The sequence below is a fragment of the Bubalus bubalis genome, chromosome X, assembly GCF_019923935.1.
Source record: "Bubalus bubalis isolate 160015118507 breed Murrah chromosome X, NDDB_SH_1, whole genome shotgun sequence".
Taxonomy (NCBI): Eukaryota; Metazoa; Chordata; class Mammalia; order Artiodactyla; family Bovidae; genus Bubalus; species Bubalus bubalis.
This window is the reverse complement of record NC_059181.1, coordinates 89,332,708-89,347,852: the sequence shown is the minus strand read 5'-3', so window position 1 is coordinate 89,347,852 and position 15,145 is coordinate 89,332,708. Positions and strand designations below refer to the sequence as shown.

Sequence of the window (15,145 nt, the reverse complement as noted above, 5' to 3'; positions counted from 1 at the left end):
ATGGCATTGAAACATGTATAATATCATATATGAAACGAGTTGCCAGCCCAGGTTCGATGCACAATACTGGATGCTTGGGGCTGGTGCACTGGGACGACCCAGAGGGATGGTATGGGGAGGGAGGAGGGAGGAGGGTTCAGGATGGGGAACACATGTATACCTGTGGCAGATTCATTTTGATATATGGCAAAACCAATACAATATTGTAAAGTTAAATAAAATAAATTTAAAAAAAAAGAAAAAATAAAAAAATTTCAATCTCCCAAAGACCCTGCTGAGAGCATAAAAAGACAAGCTACAAACTAAGAGAAAATACTTGCAAATGACATAACTAGTAAAAAAAAAAATCTAGAATATATTGATATATAAAGAAATCTCAAAACTCAACAGTAAAAAACAATACACCTAGAAAATATGCAAAAGGCATGCACAGACCTGCAGAGGATAGAGAGATGTCAAATAAGTACATGAAAAGCTGTTCGATATCATCACCCATAAGAGAAAAAGCAAATTTTCTTAATAAGATAGCCACAATGAGGTATCACTGCATACCTATCAGCATGGCTAAGAAAAAAATGTTGGTGAGGATACTAAGACCCTCTATTAAAGATATTGGTAGGGATATAAACTTGTATAGCCACTCCAGAAAATTGTTTGGTAGTTTATTTAATAAAAAAAAAAAAAACCTAAATATACAACTAGCAGAAGATCCAGATATCGAATACTTGGGGATTTCTAGCAATGAAATGAAACTGATGCTCACACAAAAACCTGTACATGAATGTTCATAGCATAAATATATGGAACTTAGAAAGATGGTAATAATGACCCTATATGCGAGACAGCAAAAGAGACACAGATGTAAAAAAATAGACTTTTGAACTCTGGGAGAAGGCGAGAGTGGGATGATTTGAGAGAATAACATTGAAACATGTATATTACCATATGTGAAATAGATTGCCAGTCCAGGTTGATGCATGAGACAGGGCGCTCAGGGCCGGTGCACTGGGATGACCCTGAGGGATGGGATGGGGAAGGAGGTGGGAGGGGGGTTTAGGATGGGGGACACATGTACACCCATGGCTGATTCATGTGCATGGATGGCAAAAACTACTACGATACGTAAAGTAATTAGCCTCCAATTAAAATAAATAAATTAACTTACAAAAAATAAAAAAATTAAAAAAAACCTCTCCAACCCCCATTACTCTCAAGATGAAACCCAAACTCCTAAATATATATTTCAAAGCCCAAGTCTACCTCTATCTCTTACTAGCTGTGCAAACTTGAGCAGGTCAAACTCTCTCACCCTCAGTTTTCTCATTTATTATAAAATGGAAATAATAATGCCATGCTGCTACTGCTAAGTCGCTTCAGTCGTGTCTGACTCTGTGCGACCCCATAGACGGCAGCCCACCAGGCTCCCCTGTCCCTGGGATTCTCCAGGCAAGAACACTGGAGTGGGTTGCCATTTCCTTCTCCAATGCATGAAAGTGAAAAAATAAAGTGAAGTCGCTCAGTCGTGTCTGACTCTTAGCGACCCCATGGACTGCAGCCTACCAGGCTCCTCCGTCCATGGGATTTTCCAGGCAAGAGTACTGGAGTGGGGTGCCATAAGAATATGTAAACTAATGCTCATGAAAGCATTCTTTAAATTAGAAACTTCTAGACACACGCGAGGAACTATTACCACATTTCAATCCTGACTCCCATGTCTCCCCTAGTTCATCTCCAGCCAAACTGAACTATTTCCTGGCCCATAAATATGCTTTTTCTGTGTCATCTTCATTTTGAGCTATCTGCCTAGACTCTCTCTCCAATCTCTGAACTCTACCCACTGAAATTCTTCCCACAACTAATTCATGCCCAAAAATGTACTTGTTATAAAATAGGGGGAAAAAAGAGGAAAAGAATTTACCACTGGGGAAAATGATTAAGAAAACTGGTAATTCAGAATAGTGCTTGAAATCTATTCATTCACTCAATAAATATTTATTGACCATCCAAAACACATCAGGCAGTTTCCTTGACACTGAAATATAAAAGTGTGTATGGTTGGCAATAAATATTGGTAGAATGACTGAATGAGAGAACACATGAATGAATAATAAACTATCATACTCTACAATTTAAAAACTTTAAAGTATAAGAAATAATTATTATATAATGGTAGATAGCTAAGATAAAATATCATATAGTTAACTGTAATACAGAACTTGTAAAAAAAATACATAAAAAAAGAAAGTTGTTGTTACCACATATGGATGATAGACAAGGTTATGGGTGAGTTTATATGATTTGATGTCATTTGTGGCTTCTTTATACTTTCCAAATTTATTACAGCAATCAATCATTACTTTTGTAGTTTGAAGGAAAATGGTATTTATTTTTAAAAAGTAAGAAAAGAACTCCCAATCACAGTTCAAGATTCATCTCCAATTTCACATCTTCCATGCATTTCCGGATTTGTACTGGGTGTGAACTCTCCCTCCTTTGAACTTCCACAAGATTGCTTTGCTCCTCTCTTGTGTCACATGTCTTGTTCTGCTTTATATTAAAATCTCATATATTTTCTTTCTCTCCAGGCCTTGCTCACTTCTGTGGCCCCTGTATACATTGACACTGAGTCAGGATACACGACTTGAAATAGCTGAAAGCCAATGGTAACTACCAGACTGTATTTTTCTTTTACTCTAAACTGAGGTCCTTACCTCAGTGGTAAGGAATCCACCTGCCAATGCAGGAGACACAGAATGTTCAATCCCTGCCTCAGAAAGATCCCCTGGAGTAAGAAATGGCAGCCCACTCCAGTATTATTGCCTGGAAAATCCCATGGACAGAGGAGCCTGGGTACAGTCCATGGCATCACAAAGAGTCAGACACGACTGAGCATGGACACACACAAGGTAGATTGAAAAGTACTTTCCTAGATCATAGGAAGGATCAAGATGGTCATGAAAAGTTTCCCTCTGAAGGAGCCCTATGCAGCAGTAGGGAGCAGACCTTTAGAAGCTTGAGCCCAGGATGCCCTAAGTAGTGTAAAGATTCATGCATCAATGCTTGTAGCCATTACCAGCAGTCATTCTGCAAACTTTCTGGGAACACTGACCAAAGAAATTGGGCAGAATTTTTAAGTTAATTTTTATTGGAGTAAAATTGGGCAGAATTTAAAGAAACATCATAGAATATTATTCTTGACTCTTGGTTACAGCAAAAAAGGCCCAGCGTATGGATTGGAATTTCATGTGCAAAGATTCAGTTCCATAGAACAAACCTGAAGGGTATGTGGTGTTTCAAGACAGGATAGGAAATGCAAATATCAATCACTTTAACTGCCACATAAAATTGCAAACAGTAACAGATATCTATCTCCAGGCTGTCTTTCCTTTCCTCCAGTCCTCTCTAAAGGCTAGGACTACATATGCAAATAGCCTCAGAGAGCTTTCCTCTCACTTAGTCAGTATACAGACAGTCTTAAGAGTCTGAAGGAATTACAGAAAACTATGGTTCTTACAAAGGTAGGTATGAAAAACCTCCATATGCCCCTTATATCTACACTTATTCTTTTTTTTAAGAAGCCAAAGTTTTGGCTTTTGACATGAATGAATAATCTATGTATGATAATTAATAAAAACTGACATCACATTACTGGTGTTTCATCAGAAGCCACCCCACTCTTCCTGTCAGTCTTTTTTGTGGTGGATTATCAGGGATGCTCTATAGAAAATTTTGGTTAAGGACTGAAAATATTTCAAATGCTTAGCTAGAGTCCCCTGTAGGGAGAACTAAGAATTAGAAACCACACAGTGCTAAGAATGGGCTCCTGTAGGCCTTAAGGAACCAAAAATCCCTCCACCCCACCCTCACTGCTGGCCACAGCTGGGATAGGTGACCCCCACTTGCAGCAGAAATGTAATCTATGAGTACAAAATGTCCATAATGGTACAGCTTTCTTGACTGCTAGAGTCCTTAAAACCCATCTAGAGATTGATTCAGTTTACAGACAGAATCAAGATTCCTGGTCTTCATTCAAGGATCGTTAGTTCCTTCACAAAGGGAGTGTTGCCTGGCAGGACTCCTCATGAGTGGTTTAACTAGAAATTTGGTTTTCAAGAGTGCATCCCTGTGTAAAACCTACTGAAGCCACATCAGCAAGTCTGCCTTCAGCAAGGAGATGGCAGGCAAGTGTGCCATCTTGGTGTGGTAGTGCCAAAGCCACACCTAGGTCACCTCAAGCTGCTATATGGGGATATCAGATCCATTTTATCCTAGCATTGAGCTTCTGAAGGCTGATGCCTGATGCCTCCTAGTAAGAGAAATAAAATACTGATTCATGCTACAACATGGATGAACTCAACATAATGCTAAGTTAAAGACACAAAAGGCCAATATTATGATTCCATTTATATGAAATGTCCAGTGTAGGTAAATCTATAAAGACAGAAAGTAGATTCATGGTTGCCAAGGGATGGGGAAGGTGGAAATGGGGAGTGAGTGCTTAAGGGGTACAAATTACCTTCTAGAGTGATGAAAATGTTCTGTAACTAGATAGTCATAATGATTGCACAGGATTATGAATGTACTAAATGCCACTGAATTGCACACTTTAAAATGGTTAATACAGTAAATTTTACATGATGTCTATTTTACCACATAAGAAAAAAAAATTCATCTTTTAATTCCATTTCTAGAAATTCTATTTGGTTCTTTCTGATATTTATTTATTAATATATCTTCCTTGTCTTTTTTATATCCTCTCATTTATTTAAACATGTTTCTAAGTTGTTTGCATCTGATAGTAACTGTGGAGATCTACATCTTTAGTTTATTATTTGTGCTGATAGTGGCTTTTTTAAAAACTGTGTGTATGTTTGGCTAGCTTTATCTGTGAGGGTCTTGTTAAAGTCTGAGAAGTAGACTCCTCCAGAAAGGACCAGATTTGCTCCTGCCATATGTCTGGATTTGCCACTAAAAATGAACTGGGCTATGCCGATAGTATTTATTTGAACTCCAAAACCACATGAGGGCAGGCTTGTGATTGCAAACATCAAAGGCCCCTAATAAGAAAGTGAAAAGAAAATTTACACTTTTGGGAAATGGTAGAAAATATTTGCAAATCATAAAGAGTCTAGCAATCAAATATATAAAGAACTCTTCAACTCTACAACAAAATGACAAACACCCAGTTTATACATAGGCAAAAGGCACAAATAGAAATTTCCCCAAGTAAGATATACAATGGCCAGTTAAGCACATGAAAATATACTCAACGTCATTAATCATTAGGAAAATGTAAATCAAAACCATAAGTGATACCACTTCACACCTACTAGGATGGCTGTAATTTTTAAAAACCCTGAAAATAACAAAGGTTGGAGAGGATATGGATAAATTGGAACCCTACCTTGCTGGTAGGAATGTAAAATAGTGCAGCTGCTGTGGAAAACAGCTTGGTGTTCCCTCAAAAAATTAAACATATGACCCAGTTACTCCAGTCCTAAATTTATACCCTCAAAATTGAAAACAGATATTCCAACAAAACTTGTACACAACTGCTCATAACAATCAAAGCAGTGTTATTCATAATCACCAAAAGGTGGAAACAACTCAAATGTCCACCAGATGCAAATGCATAAAGAAAATGTGGTCCATCTGTACAATGGAATACAATTCAATCATAAAAATTGAGGTACTGATACATGGCACAACAGAGATAACTTCAGGTGAAAAAAGTCAGGCACAAATGTTCACAAATTGTATGACTGCATTTGAGTGAAATACACAGAATAGGGAAATCCATAGAAATAGAAAATACATTAGTGTTTAACAGGGGCTCCAGGGAGGGGGACTGGGAAATGACTGTTAACAGGTATGGAGTCTCTTTATGGGATGATGAAAATGTTTTTGAATTTGATAATTGCAATGGTTACACAACACAGTGAATATACTATGACTGAAATGACCGGAGAAGGCAATGGCACCCCACTGCAGTACTCTTGCCTGGAAAATCCCATGGACGGAGGAGCCTGGTAGGCTGCAGTCCATGGGGTCGCTAAGAGTCGGACACGACTGAGCGACGAGCGACTTCACTTTCACTTTTCACTTTCATGCATTGGAGAAGGAAATGGCAACCCACTCCAGTGTTCTTGCCTGGAGAATCCCAGGGACGGGGGAGCCTGGTGGGCTGCCGTCTATGGGGTCACACAGAGTTGGACACGACTGAAGCGACTTAGCAGCAGCAGCAGTAGCAGCAGCGGGAGCTGCTAGTTGCAGGGGCAAGAGGCTTGAGCCAGAGCAGGAGGAGGTAGAGACCCCTGGCACTCAAGATTTTTAAAGACTGCCCAATAGCCTGCTTCTGCAAAATACCTTTCACCCTCCTCCACTCCTCCTGGAATCCCACCATTATTTACTCCTTTGAAATAAGACAGCAAGAACAAGTTGCAATGTACACAAATTCGCTGTAAGCCTGCGGTCAAGTTGCCGGGCTTCCCTGGGGCTCAGTTTTCTTTGTTAAAAAAAAAAAAAAAAAAGAGAGAGAGAGATAATAATGGTGGTTGTAAAAAAAAAAAAAAAAAAAAAAAAAGTAAAAGTATGCCCAGTATCGAGCACAGGACTCGTTTTTTAAAGAAGTGATTTTTTTTTTTTTTTAGACACGCTAAGCGGCTTGTGGGAATCTTCCCGATCTTACTTCCCCGACCAGGGGTGGAACCTGTGCCTGCTACAGTGGCAGCACGGAGTCAACCACTGGACGGCCAGGGAAGTCCCAGAGAAGTGATTCTTATAACATGAAGGGTGTTAAAACGTCCTGGGACACCTGCAAATACTTCTTGGCCGAAGAACCAGAGTCTTCATTCGTGGCTTGGCCCCTTTTAATTTATTTGACACATCCGTAGGGAAAACAGATCAGTAGTATAATTCTAGATAAATGGAGGGAGAGAAGAGGAGTGGAAATGGTAGCGGGGAATGCCTGCACTTCTGCCAGGTATACAGTACCGCCCCGGAATTAGGCGCGCTTTAGGCGCCTGCAAAGCGGGGTTCCTTAAGGTGCGCAGCAACCTAACACAGCAAATGTTGCCTGCGCCGGGAGCTGGTGGAAGGGGCCCGTGAAGCACAGGCATTCTTGGATACACTAAACACTTGGCAGGCTTTCACACTTGAATTCTGACGTGGGTTCATTACTAAAAATCTGAAGTCATTGGAGCTTTCATAAGAGGTGTGTGGGACATCCTGCAGCTTGCGTCTGAGCACCTGGACTGTGTTGCAAACTCAAACAGTAAACTCCAGCTCCCGAAATGCACGGTGGGATCTGATTTCAAAAACCCCGTGCAAAAAAAAAAAAAAAAAAAAAAAACCCACAATGGGCAAACAGCCTCCAAGCTTATCATTTCGTCTTAACCACTAGCCAGATTCTTGGACTTTGCGGATTTTGCGCGCGAATGGAGCAGAATCATATAGTCCCATCCATTCCACCAACTTCTGCTCAGAGCCCAATGCAAGAATAACTTCACCCTACTTTGCTTGGTTTGCTGGGGGTTCCGCGTCGTCCCCACCCCTACCTCTCCACCTTTTCCTCTGGGAAAACAAACGGAGCGGCATTGGTGAATTGCACGAGGGTTGGGCGGACGAAGCCGAAGTTTTATCCACCCCACCCCTGACCCCAAATGGCTGTCGCAATCCAGCACAGCCCCTTCCTCCAACCGGACATTTCGTCCAAGTTGGAAGCAGTCGATTAAACTACAAGTTGGAGTCACGGTTCCCCGAACAAGAGTATCCACTACCAGCACCACTCTCACGTGCACTCGCGCTAGTTTACTTCCACGCCCTGGCCCCAACGGCAGACCCATGGGGCCCCGCCTACCCCCACGAGAGGCAACATGAAACCTACTAGGGGGGCGTCTATCTGACTCCAGCGGGTACATTTTGAACTCGCGGAAGGCAACAAAACCGCTATATAAGGCGCGCAAGCCCCAGTATCTGCGCCAGAAGAGGTCCCGGCGCCAGAAGAGCACAGCTCGAGACCGCTGGTCCCAGCTCGAGCCCAGATCCTCGGATCGCCTCACACCCAGCGCAGAGTCTGCAGAAGCACAGTCTTTCATCGACAGCAAAGCATGGACAGCAGCCGCTTTGACATAGGATTCCACAACTTGGGAATCGACGAGGACGAACTGAATGGTTAGTGCCTAGACGGCGATGGCAGGTGCTTCGGCAAATCCCAGAAAAGGAAGTTTCCCTGGGAAGGGCAGGTGGACGGGATACTGCATAGCAGCTCCTCCTCCAACACGGCCCCGGCCCCCTCCAGCCCGCGCACCGTGGGCTCCAAGACTCCCTGCCCCAGTCTCTCTCCCTTTTGCTTTCCTCTTTTTCCAGATGTGGAGCCTACCCTGATCTCAGAGGTTTTAAACGGAGAGGAAGATGAAACTCGGTCCTCACCTGAGCCCGGAGAAGCAGCTGCAGCCGCAGCCGCAAACTACTTTGGCGAGGCCGACTCCAACCTCCTGGACGACGAAAACCGCGAGGGCGACGAAAACCGCGAGGGCGACGAAAACCGTGACGGCGACGGAAACCGTGAGGGCGATGAAAACCGTGAGGGCAACGGCGGCGATATTGAGCCCCCGCCGCAGCAGGAGGAGCCGGGCCCCCTGGCCATCCAGGGGCCCCAGAATGCGGCAGTAAAGCCGCGCCGCTGCCGTACCGTTTTCACCCAGTTGCAGCTGCTGGAGCTGGAACGAGTTTTCCGCCACGTTCAGTACCCCGACGTGTTTGCACGGTAAGTGGCTGGCCCCGGAGACGCCCAGTTCTTCGCTGGCCCGCGCGCCTTCCAGGCCGCCTTAGGTTCTTTTCCAGGACCCTTCCCCCTCCTCTCCTGGGCCAAAAGCCACTTTGGAGGCTCGAGGGCACCGGGTCTGCCCTAGCTCGTGGAGGTTGGACCAAACCCTGCAGAGCTTGCAGGGGTGCAAGAGAGGGGCGGGACTAGGGTGGAACAAGTAAAGCAGGGCAGATTAATATTGATTTAATTTAAAATCTTGGTAATTCGCTCATCGTGGGGTTTTGCATGCATTTTTTTTTTTCTGGCTTTCATCATTTCTTTTTTTTTTTTTTTAAACTTTACATAATTGTATTAGTTTTGCCAAATATCAAAATGAATCCGCCACAGGTATACATGTGTTCCCCATTCTGCATTTTTATATTTTAAATATTGCAGTAAAACTTTATCGTGATTACTCCGCTTTTTCCACGCCATTTAAATTTTGTGCACGAGGAGAGCGCCTCCTAGCGCTCACCCTGGTCTCTCGGCCCTGCCACGTGCAGCGCGGTTTCCAGTCTTTGACCGTTAAAAAGCCCGGGCCGGAGCCCCCTAGAGTACGAAGTGGTTGTTGCTGAGTCGTGTTGGACTCGGCGACCCCGTGGGGTGTAGCCCGCCAGGCTCCTCTGTCCGTGGGATTCTCCAGGCAAGAATGCTGGAGTGGGTTACCATTTCCTTCTCCATAGAGTACGAAGGGGAAGGCCTATTCTGTCCCGATAGGAATGGGAGCATCAGGACGAATCAGTGTGAGGTTTATGGGCGCCCTTTCTGGTTCCATTGTATACGTCCTTCACCCTTGATTGCTTGGCTGATATGGCTTGAAGTTTCTCCATGAGAGTTCACCACTCCCTTTTACAGTAAACAGAAATACTTGGGTTTAAAACACCAATTTTTTGCGCGGGAAGGGGGGGATTGTCATTTTAGTTATTTTTACGGAGGGATCTCCATAAAAGTGAAAAGATTTTCAAGTTACTTCTCTGCTGTTGCACAAATGGAAAAATTAATTGAGTCATATTGAAGTAACAGGCACATTACCAGGAATTTTAATATGTATTCCCTTTTTATATTTTAATTAATGGGTGAGTTGTCCACAGGAAGACCCTAAGTAAACCATAAACCGTATTACAGAAAATTTTAATTTACAGAAATGTGATATATTTTATCCACAATTCCAAATACTGAATTTGCACTTTTCCCCCATCAGAGAGGACATTGCAAGACGTCTGAATCTGGCTGAAAGAAGAGTGCAGGTTAGTAAATCTTAATTTTAAGATTGGCCGGGCAGCCATTCTAAAACATGCTTTACGTTTTGTCCTGAAAACTCTCAATTTGGTGTGCTTTGTTGTCTTTTCCATACAAACACACACAGGGAAAAAAGTAGAACACAGACCTCTCTCCTCTCTAACACACACACACACACACACACACACAGGTTTTTTTCCAGTAAATAAAGTTCATCTTCTAACACTGGCATCCTTTAGGGAGGCTGTTAGTATTCCCTAAAGGAATATTTCTATGTGACTCTACTGGGGCTCAGTCTCACATGGGAAGCATTCACTTTAATACTCTGAAAAGCTAGGTTATGAGAAAGATCAACTGTACTCAGTTATTTAAAATACTTAAAACCCGGGCATAAGGTCTTAGCTAAAGGAGTGAACTTATAAATATTAGACATTGGTGTGAGGGAGTAATTCAAACACAGAGCATAGTACATGAGTAACTAACATATGTTTAGTTAAACTGAAACTGTCAAGGGGGTGGCTTAAAGTTCCAAATCCCAGTGCCTAATTGTCTTGCTGCTGTTTTTTAAGTGTTTTTGCAAAGTAGTGTAGAGGTAGCAGTCTTAAATTCTAGTTGGTTTTTTTTTGGAAGACTTTGATGTCGGCCTGAAAACATTGCTAAAATATTGCAGTTATGGTAGTAATGGGGAAAAGTTTGCAAGCTTTGGAAAATCATCCTTAAAAATGAAGGAGTAGAAGCTCAGCTAGATTTATTACTGTGCACGAGAGTAAGTACCTATCTCAATTATTCTTTTTCTTTTCCAATGTAAAGTTTGCTGAATGTACAAGAAGAGGTTATCACTTAGGGTATAGAATTTTTTAGGGGGTGGGGAGGCTCTGTCAGGCAATTACCTAGAAACAAAGATTGTCTTGGTTTGATCTGAAATGTAAAACTTGAAGCTATTCTTGAACTAACATGGAAAAATAAAATGGCTATTGTTTCAAAAAAATGATAGAACTATATTGTTGACAAGATATGAATTAAGTTTATTTTCTACAAACTGTTATTGATGAAGACATGGATAATACATTCATGTTTCTGAAAAGTAATCTGTACATGGCGGGAGGGAATAATAAATATTATTTCTAACCAGGAAAAAAAATGAATCCAAAAAAGAGAAAGAATAATTTTGAATAAAGTTTCCCTGACCTAAGAAGGGGTAAAAGGTTAGAGAAGAGTCAAATTCAACTTTATGAAACTAATAATGCATAAGTGAATATTCCCTTGAATTTTTAACATCTAAGATTTTGTTGATCATTTTTGCTGATATTGTTTTAAAAAGGTGGATTTTATGAGGGTGATCTCATTTCAGGCCAAATTCTCACCTGTGTTAATTTAAAGTACTTTTTTCATTTATTCAGGCAGTGATTACAAATATGTAGATCATGAAGTCAAAAGGTGACTATTTCAGTCACTTTTAGTAAAGTATAGATAACCATAGTTATATCAAAGAAATATTTGTTTGCCCCCCTCAAAAATATATATGGATATATATATATACATATGGATGCTGTTGCTGCTGCTACTGCTAAGTCGCTTCAGTCATGTCCAACTCTGTACAACCCCATAAACGGCAGCCCACCAGGCTCCCCCGTCCCTGGGATTCTCCAGGCAAGAACACTGGAGTGGGTTGCCATTTCCTTCTCCAGTGCATGAAAGTGAAAAGTTAAAGTGAAGTCACTCAGTCGTGTCGGACACTTAGCGACCCCATGGACTGCAGCCCACCAGGCTCCTCCATCCATGGGACTCTCCAGGCAAGAGTGCTGGAGTGGGGTGCCATTGCCTTCTCCGAATGAGACATGACTTAGCCATTAAACAACAACATACGTGAGCACAGTGATGGAAATACACTGTGCATCTGTCAGTGGTGTGCAGAAAAGCAGACCACCGGATGCTGGCATCCTAATGCCACGGGCTGGACCAACAGTCAGGCCTGGTCTCAAAACGAATCTGACAGACAAGGTAAGCCCAGAGGAAAAGTTTGCTGAATTGTTTTTCCTCATCCTTCGGTTTACATAGTCCTCTCAATGGATTTCTGAAGGGAACATGAGCCAGAAAACACAAGTAAGGAAAAATATAATGTTCTTGTATATTTCCAAATACTGCAGCATGATTTCCCCCAAACGTAATAGATGCTTCCCCTACCCATCTTGTGCAAGTATGACAGATCTGTTTTATGAAACCAGTATTGAGAATATGGACCTAATATTGGCCCATACTAAAATTTGCCATCCATGAGATTTTGGCTATGTTTAGGGAGATTAGACCCCAGGTACATTTGAATCCCTCCAGAATGAGTTTTATTACAGTGGCCTTCTTCAGACTATATTTGCATGTAGTAGAAGGACACCTAATCCTAAAATGGGAGAGAGAAAAGACAGCTTAAAACTTGCAGTTTGGGAAGGTCCAAAATAATTAAATACAGGGTAAACCCCATCACTTGCTATGCTAATAGAAAAGTAAAGTCTAATTGATAGCTTGTTTGTTTGTTAATGATTGGTAAGCATTTAGAGAGGAGCCTCTTTTGTGACTCTTGTCCCCACAGGACTGGACATGATTGGACCTTCCTGCCTTAGGGATGAGTGATAGGATTGGGATCTCCTGGTTAAGGAGTAGAGCTGGCAGGACCTTGGGTACCCTAACACTGTGGGTAAACAGTGGCTCTTGTCTGGCATCCTGAAACTGAAGCTAGAACCAAATAAGCTGCCCTTTTCCTGAACCCAGGAAGGTTTGGAGGGTAGGGCAGATTGGAGCATGCAAAATTGACAGTGATGACAACAGGGTACTCAGTATCTTATCTGGAGAAAAGGATTTGGGGTTTAGTGAATTTTGGTTTAGTTAAGCTAAAATTTCCTTAACACTAACAGCTAAAATATCAAGTCAGTGACCAGGACTTCAGCAACTCTCGTGTTGCTGAAGCAACAAGTAAGACAAGCCACAAAGTCCCTGGGCCTCCCATGATCGAGCCTCCATTGACCTAGCATCTGCTCCCAGGCATGGACATTAACAGCAGGGACCCGGTGCAACTCATCAATTAGGCCTGCATGTAAGACTTGAAAAAAATTCATTAAGGAATGTTAAAAATGACATTTAAAATGTTAAAAATGACAATTCAATGTGCCAAAGTCTGGACTAGGCTTGGCTCACTAAGGATTAACTGAGGGACGTGAGCTGTTTACTTTCCTAACAGAGTTTAGCAATAAGGAAATAGCTTCTGCTGCGGCAGTGTAAAATCTCAATGGCAGATTTGCATGGTGGGTGTTTTCTAGTATGACATTAACTGTTCAGTATACTAAAGCCATCTCTTTTTTTCCCTCTGGTTGAAGGTTTGGTTTCAAAACCGAAGGGCCAAATGGAGAAGATACCAGAGGGCATTGATGTTTAGAAATCTGCACCCTGCTGCCTTGGGCCACCCTATGGGGGTATTCTTTAATGGGCCCTATCATGTATTCCAGCCTGGATGGAGATATGTTCCTGCAATGCCACGTCCAGGCCTGCCCCCTAGGGTATTCCCACCACCTGTGATGCCCGTACCTCTGCCACCCGGGCCATGGAGGATGCGTTTCCCACAGCCGGTGCCTATGCCTCACTATGCTATGGGCCCTGTAGGTGTGGCATGGGCCCCTGCCCGTCATTTTGCAGGCCCCCGTTTCTGAATATGTTATTCATACAGTTTTCCACAGGGTGTTTCTGCTACATATACGTTGTGCACAAAAAATAAGAAACCTGTTAAATGTGTAAAATGAGTGCCAGTTGTTTTGGGAGGGCATATGACGTTTCCAATAAAGAGATAAATTAGGAATATATCGATTGTGTCAAATGGGCTAAGTGGGTGTGTGTATGGGAATTGCTGCTGCTGCTGCTAAGTCACTTCAGTCGTGTCCGAGTCTGTGTGACCCCAGAGAAGGCAGCCCACCAGGCTCCCCCGTCCCTGGGATTCTCCAGGCAAGAACACTGGAGTGGGTTGCCATTTCCTTCTCCAATGCATGAAAGTGAAAAGTGAAAGTGAAGTCGCTCAGTTGTGTCCGACTCTTGACAATGCAATTCAAACAGAAGGTCAAAGATGCTTCCTTCCATAATGTAATGGGTCTAAGTCACTATAATAGGTTATGCACATCAGAGTCCTCCCAGTGCCTGTAGCGGGTTTACACTGACCCAGTGTTCTCCCCCCAACCCCATCCATACCCTTCCCCTTTGGGAGTGTGTACATATGCAGGATGGGAAGGTATGAGCCGTTAGTGAGGTACAGTGTGTTTTCAGGTGGGGACATCTTCTATTCAAGGAGCTCAATAGCCATGGACAGAGGAGCCTGGCAGGCTACAGTGCATGGAGTCACAGAGTAAGACATTCTGTGTATTCTTGCCATTCTTGCGCCTTATCTAGCGGTTTTGTTGCCTTCCGCGAGTTCAAAATGTACCCGCTGGAGTCAGATAGACGGCCCCCTAGTAGGTTTCACGTTGCCTCTCGTGGGGGTAGGTGGGGCCCCATGGGTCTGCCGTTGGAACCAGGGCGTGGAAGTAAACTAGGGCGAGTGCACGTGAGAGTGGTGCTGGTAGTGGATACTCTTGTTCGGGGAACCGTGACTCCAACTTGTAGTTTAATCGACTGCTTCCAACTTGGACGAAATGTCCGGCTGGAGGAAGGGGCTGTGCTGGATTGCGACAGCCATTTGGGGTCAGGGGTGGGGTGGATAAAACTTCGGCTTCGTCCGCCCAACCCTCGTGCAATTCACCAATGCCGCTCCGTTTGTTTTCCCAGAGGAAAAGGTGGAGAGGTAGGGGTGGGGACGACGCGGAACCCCCAGCAAACCAAGCAAAGTAGGGTGAAGTTATTCTTGCATTGGGCTCTGAGCAGAAGTTGGTGGAATGGATGGGACTATATGATTCTGCTCCATTCGCGCGCAAAATCCGCAAAGTCCAAGAATCTGGCTAGTGGTTAAGACGAAATGATAAGCTTGGAGGCTGTTTGCCCATTGTGGGTTTTTTTTTTTTTTTGTTTGTTTGTTTTTTTTTTTTTTTTTTTTGCACGGGGTTTTTGAAATCAGATCCCACCGTACATTTC

At 43.0% G+C, this 15,145-nt stretch overlaps 1 protein-coding gene across 1 annotated transcript; it reads left to right on the top strand.

Annotated features, from left to right (window-relative positions):
* Nucleotides 1–7,998: 7,998 nt before the first annotated feature.
* On the top strand, nt 7,999–13,886 carry ESX1 (ESX homeobox 1). The gene is made up of 4 exons (XM_006053736.3): nt 7,999–8,172; nt 8,368–8,767; nt 10,008–10,053; nt 13,411–13,886. The coding sequence occupies exons 1-4, from the start codon at nt 8,109–8,111 to the stop codon at nt 13,738–13,740; spliced, it is 840 nt and encodes a 279-aa protein (XP_006053798.1). The 5' UTR covers nt 7,999–8,108; the 3' UTR covers nt 13,741–13,886.
* The last annotated feature ends 1,259 nt before the right edge of the window (nt 13,887–15,145 follow it).

Excerpts from the sequence above, each read along its gene's own strand:
- ESX1 (XM_006053736.3), top strand. The coding sequence starts at position 8,109 with ATGGACAGCAGCCGCTTTGACATAGGATTCCACAACTTGGGAATCGAC. Across the intron at positions 8,768-10,007 it reads TACCCCGACGTGTTTGCACG|AGAGGACATTGCAAGACGTC; the intron begins GTAAGTGGCTGG and ends TTCCCCCATCAG. Across the intron at positions 10,054-13,410 it reads TGGCTGAAAGAAGAGTGCAG|GTTTGGTTTCAAAACCGAAG; the intron begins GTTAGTAAATCT and ends CTCTGGTTGAAG.